Here is a 4,712-nt window from a genome sequence, read left to right on the forward strand (position 1 = left end):
ACAAAGAGCTCTGTGTATGGATGTGTGAAAGTGCTCTCCAAAGCCTCGTCAGCGGCTGTGCTGGATTTATATACACATGACTATAAGGAACAGTGATTTAAAATAACTGAACAGCCTCTTAACTAAAGCAGTTTTTATGATATTGTGATTTTATACCTGGAGCCTTGATATCAATGGGTTTGGCACAGCACGGCAAGTGATGCTGTATGAGACCTCTTCTCAGTGGACCTGACGGGCTGTCTGGGCTTCTCTTGCTCTATAAGAGCAATAATCAACTGTGTGTGTTAATGTGAACATCTCAACTGTGGTGCTGACAGCATTTGCAGCCCACCATCCAGGCACACTGCGTGACGGGCTCTGCCACCCCAGACCTCAGGGCTTTTCTGTCTCCCCGGATCCCGGATTTTTGTTCCACTCAGAAGCACTGTGGGTGTCTCCAACAAGGAGCCAGCCGGCTGGCAGGAGGGATGCTTGCTGGTTTATTGTTGTAAAGGCATAATGTGTCCTTAACCTGAACTCCTGAGTGCAAGATATTCTGATTGAGCAGCAAGAAGTATTGGCCTGTTCTACAGGTAACTTGAGCAGCTGAAAGAGGAGTTGAAAAAAACACACCAAAAAAGCTAAAGAATTTTTTTGAAATTTCCTGTTTCAGAGCATAAACCAGCCTCTAACTTCTGGGCTCCTTCCTCCGAACCAGCCTGTGGTCAGTAGCAGAACACCAGACGATACAAGTCCCTGGCTCTGAACCTGCTTGGCAATTCCTGTGGATTCATGCAGCTCCATTTTACGTCTGTGCACAGCTTGGTGTCTTCTCCTAGTTGGTTTTGGCATCAGTTTTGCTTGTGGATTTAGTTAAGTTTTTTATCTCCTCCTCAAGCATCTTGTTTTTCTTCTCCGTGTCTTCCCGTAAGCGCTCCACGTTCATCAACTTCAGCTCCAGTTCCTCAGACTTCTTCTTCTCCCTCTCAATGTCCTGATTCAGCCTCACCACTTTGGCCCAGACTTCATAGTTTTCCTTCTCGAGACTGCAAAGAGAAACGGAGCATGAAAGGGTTGGATCGGAAGAGTGCCCTTTGGCTCCTAAGGAGTCTGCCCTCTGTGTCATGAAGCAATAAAATAAGCCAGAGGTTCTGTCCTGATCCCCTGACCCTCAATGGCCACATAACACGATGCAATAAATCAATACATGTGAAATATAATAATATGATAACAATATGTGAAGCTATAGTAACACTGATGGTTACAACTAATAATGTAATAATGCTACTACTGAATTCTGGATAGTATAATAGTACAATATTGTAGTAATAACAAGAATTATGACAGTGTAATTACTGCAGAAACATTATAGTGCCATACAATGATGTAATAAGAACTATAGAGTATTAATGTTGTAGTAATATAACATTAGCAACTATGTCATGAGAGTACAGCACACGAGCATTGACTTTTAGATAGCCTACTATAATACTATATTTTATCATTAGTCATTACTATAATATACTGTATAGTATCACTGGTGAATAAATCTGTGCAGTACTGGTGTTGTAATAACATGAGTTGAAGACTACATACTCTCCAGAAAGCAGCACTGTGCAGCGCGTTACCTTTTAATTTGTTCCTCGTAATCATTTTTCTGTACCTCCATTTCTTTTTCCAGCTTCAGGATCATGTTTTGCAGGAACTCCCTGCTCTCCTGATCAGCCTTGGAGACCTCGGCAGGGCTGCTGGTGGGACTGGCTGTTTCCTTTGGCTGACGGCTGGGACTGGGGCAGCGTAGAAATTCCTTATCAGAGCTGCTGCTTGAAGGGCTGGGGCTGGAGCCGTTGCCTTCCCCACTTTCTGCCTGGGAGGTAGGAACGTTATCGTAGGTCGAAGCCCGGTGAAGGTCGAGCAGCTTAAAAAGATCATGAGACAATGTTCTCTTATGTCCGTCGGGGACCACGGAGCGCATGCTGCTCCTGGGGGAGCTTTTCCAAAAGTCACTGGCAAATATGTCATTTTTGTCACCGCTGCCTTTCTCCTGCGGAGAAGCAGCTGTCAGGGAAGATTTCCTGTTAGGTAAAGTCTGAGTTCTTTTCCTTGACTGCGTTTTCCACATTCCCAGCGTATCTTTGGACCCATTATCTTCTCTGGGTGCACTTGAGCTCGCAGCTGGTCCGGGGACACTGCTGGAATTCAGGTCATCTCTCTGTAAAACAGAGCCGTGGCATTAGGACAGCCTCGTCCTGCTTTGTGAGCAGAGACAGGTTGCAGAGACTGCTGGGACTGCAATATTTACAAAAGGCACATTTTAACACGCTAACAGGAATGGCCACAAGTTTTCCATAAAAAATTATTTTGGCTTGCACCGTGTTTTCCATTAAAAAGAACTTTTTGCAGAGATTCTTTCGTTCTGAGAAAAGCCTTTAATCCTCAATGTTTTCACTTCACCAGCATGAACTGAAAAGGTTTCATCTATTCTGCCTTTTAGCTAAAAAACTTTAGGAGTTTTCATTTTTCCCAGAACAGTAGATTTTCCACAGGAAATTGGAAAATTTATCTACATCATTTTCCTGATGTAGGTATTCCAGGAATGACAGTTACAGCTCTTTACCCTATTAATAGCAAGCACTCTCAGTGGCTCGCTGACCTGTTAGATCCCATAATAATTAATCACACATTTATGAAATTTATGTTTTATTATTTCTGTGAGGATCTAGTCTTACCATTTGCCTTTGGATCAAGCTCTGCGCCCTGGGCACCACAGGGTCCTCTGCAGAATCCCAGCCCACAGAGCTGCGAGGGATGGGGGCCTTCTTGTCATTTTTTTGGGCAGGTGGGGAGGGCAGCACATCCTTGGATGGGGGAAAGAGGTCTGCATGGTCACTTATCATCACAGTCATGACTTTCTGGATCTGTGGCGTGCCTGGAAGAAATTAGAGATCTGTCAGCGGCAAACCCAATGCGATGGGCTTTCTTCCACCCACACTTGCATTTTCTGGTTGGTCTTCTGGTGTCCAAAATGGAGATGCACATAGTAATGCGGGTGAAGACAAGGAGGATTTCAGCACATCAGGTGCCCCTATGCCAATTATTCCAGGAGTCCCTTTTACCTCTCATAATAATTGCAGGATCTTCTATCTTGGGTCTGATGAGGTTCACGCCAATCACTGTTGCCAGGTTATCCACACTCATCTTGTTGACACTAGAGTTCAACTGTATTTCGTGTAGAAACCTGCCAGAATGCAAGGGCAAATATTTCAAGTCAGAGGAGGAAGACTGCAAAAAGCCTTACACACCCACTGGTATAAAATCCTGATTAATCCATCCAGCTTTTCCTCTAAGTCCCAGGGACAGAAACAGATAGTTGCCTTAAAACTGCGAACTGGAGCTGGGTCTTATTGGTTTCAGTAGAAAAACCACCATGTGATGAGCTGCTCACCCAAAAAAAAAAATCAAAAAGGAAAGGAAAACCCCCATCTAATATTTAAAAACCACAGAAAAATCACCCAGGCTGGGTGAAACCTGACAGTTTTGTTGCACAAGGCTTTGTCTAGAAAAACTACATCTGATTTTAGTTCTCAGGGATTCATAAGTGAGTTTTAGGGTAGGCATTTATGCTCAGACATTGTCAAGGTGTTTATCTCCATGGCTGAAATTTTCCCTTTACAAAAGTCAGGATCTGGTGCCTCGAGGGAAACCAAAACACGGCTTAAGAGGGCTCTCTCTAGAGGAGTCAGCCTCAGCATTTGGGATGATATTTCTCCTCACCAACACCAAATCTGAGCTGTTTATACCTTGTGCAGAGCACTGACCTGCAGATATAGCTGAGGAGGTTGTAGTTGTCTCTGGGAAGGAAGGACAGTTGCTTCAGGAGTTCCTGATGGCCCTAAATGCAAGTTAAGAAATAGCTCTATAAAGATTCACAGAGGTATAGGGACTCAAGAGTGGCTCTTGGTCACTCCATCCATCCCTGTATGGTCTCGCCTCTTGGCATTTGCTCACCTTGGAAATTACATTTCTCCGGCAGACCAAGCATGGACATGGACAAGTTTTTGTACAGCACTCGGCAAGAAGAGGCAGCCCATTGCCCGGCACTGCTGCTGCCACAGCAGCAAAGACCAGGGTCCCCTCCATCCCACCACCTGTGTGATGAGCTCTTCGGAAAGACCTGATCATGCCTAATCTCCTTGCGTTTCTTGTATATAAACATTTAGGACATTTTTAACCCCAAAGATCCTGAAGTGAAACAACCTACAAGAAACATTTGCCCTTGGAATATGGGACTGAACACTGCAGTTCACAGAGCTCGTGCTACCAAGGATATCTGCCTTATTTTTTTGTGTATAGGAACAGCATCCGTGAGTGGGTTTTTTTGCAGTGGGGGGGCTTCTTTTCCACCAAAATATATAGTTAGGAAAAGACAGTTCCCATCTGTTTCGCACTTCTCCCTCTCCCAATTCCCCACTTCCTTCCTTGGTCTCACCCAGAGCCCTCGGCCAGCTCTGCTCTCAGCTCAGGCTGATGGAAGCTGCAGGGGGTTGTGTTTCCTTCCTCTCTTGGTTTTCATACTCGCTGTTTGCTGCAAGGGCTCAACGAAAAAAGGTGCTGAGCAGTTCTTAAATCTGCTCCAGAAATTTAAGCTTTAAAATGGATAAACCCATGTTGTCAAGTTGGGAAACCCCCCCTGGCTTTGGGAGATTTTCTCTTTTTAATCCCCCCCCCCCCCC

At 44.8% G+C, this 4,712-nt stretch overlaps 1 protein-coding gene across 1 annotated transcript in view; it reads right to left on the reverse strand.

Annotated features, from left to right (window-relative positions):
• Window positions 1-793: 793 nt before the first annotated feature.
• The window catches only part of ARHGAP25 (Rho GTPase activating protein 25), an 18,413-nt gene continuing 14,494 nt past the window's right edge, over window positions 794-4,712 (reverse strand). Inside the window, exons 7-11 of the mRNA XM_009273792.2 lie at window positions 3,798-3,871; window positions 3,096-3,217; window positions 2,709-2,908; window positions 1,608-2,191; window positions 794-1,025 (exon numbers count right to left, since the gene is read on the reverse strand). Coding sequence (XP_009272067.1) covers window positions 815-1,025; window positions 1,608-2,191; window positions 2,709-2,908; window positions 3,096-3,217; window positions 3,798-3,871 — 1,191 coding nt within the window. The 3' untranslated portion in view covers window positions 794-814. The remainder of the gene's footprint in view (window positions 1,026-1,607; window positions 2,192-2,708; window positions 2,909-3,095; window positions 3,218-3,797; window positions 3,872-4,712) is intronic.

This window comes from Aptenodytes forsteri, unplaced genomic scaffold (assembly GCF_000699145.1).
Source record: "Aptenodytes forsteri isolate BGI_AS27 unplaced genomic scaffold, ASM69914v1 Scaffold127, whole genome shotgun sequence".
NCBI classification, from domain to species: Eukaryota; Metazoa; Chordata; class Aves; order Sphenisciformes; family Spheniscidae; genus Aptenodytes; species Aptenodytes forsteri.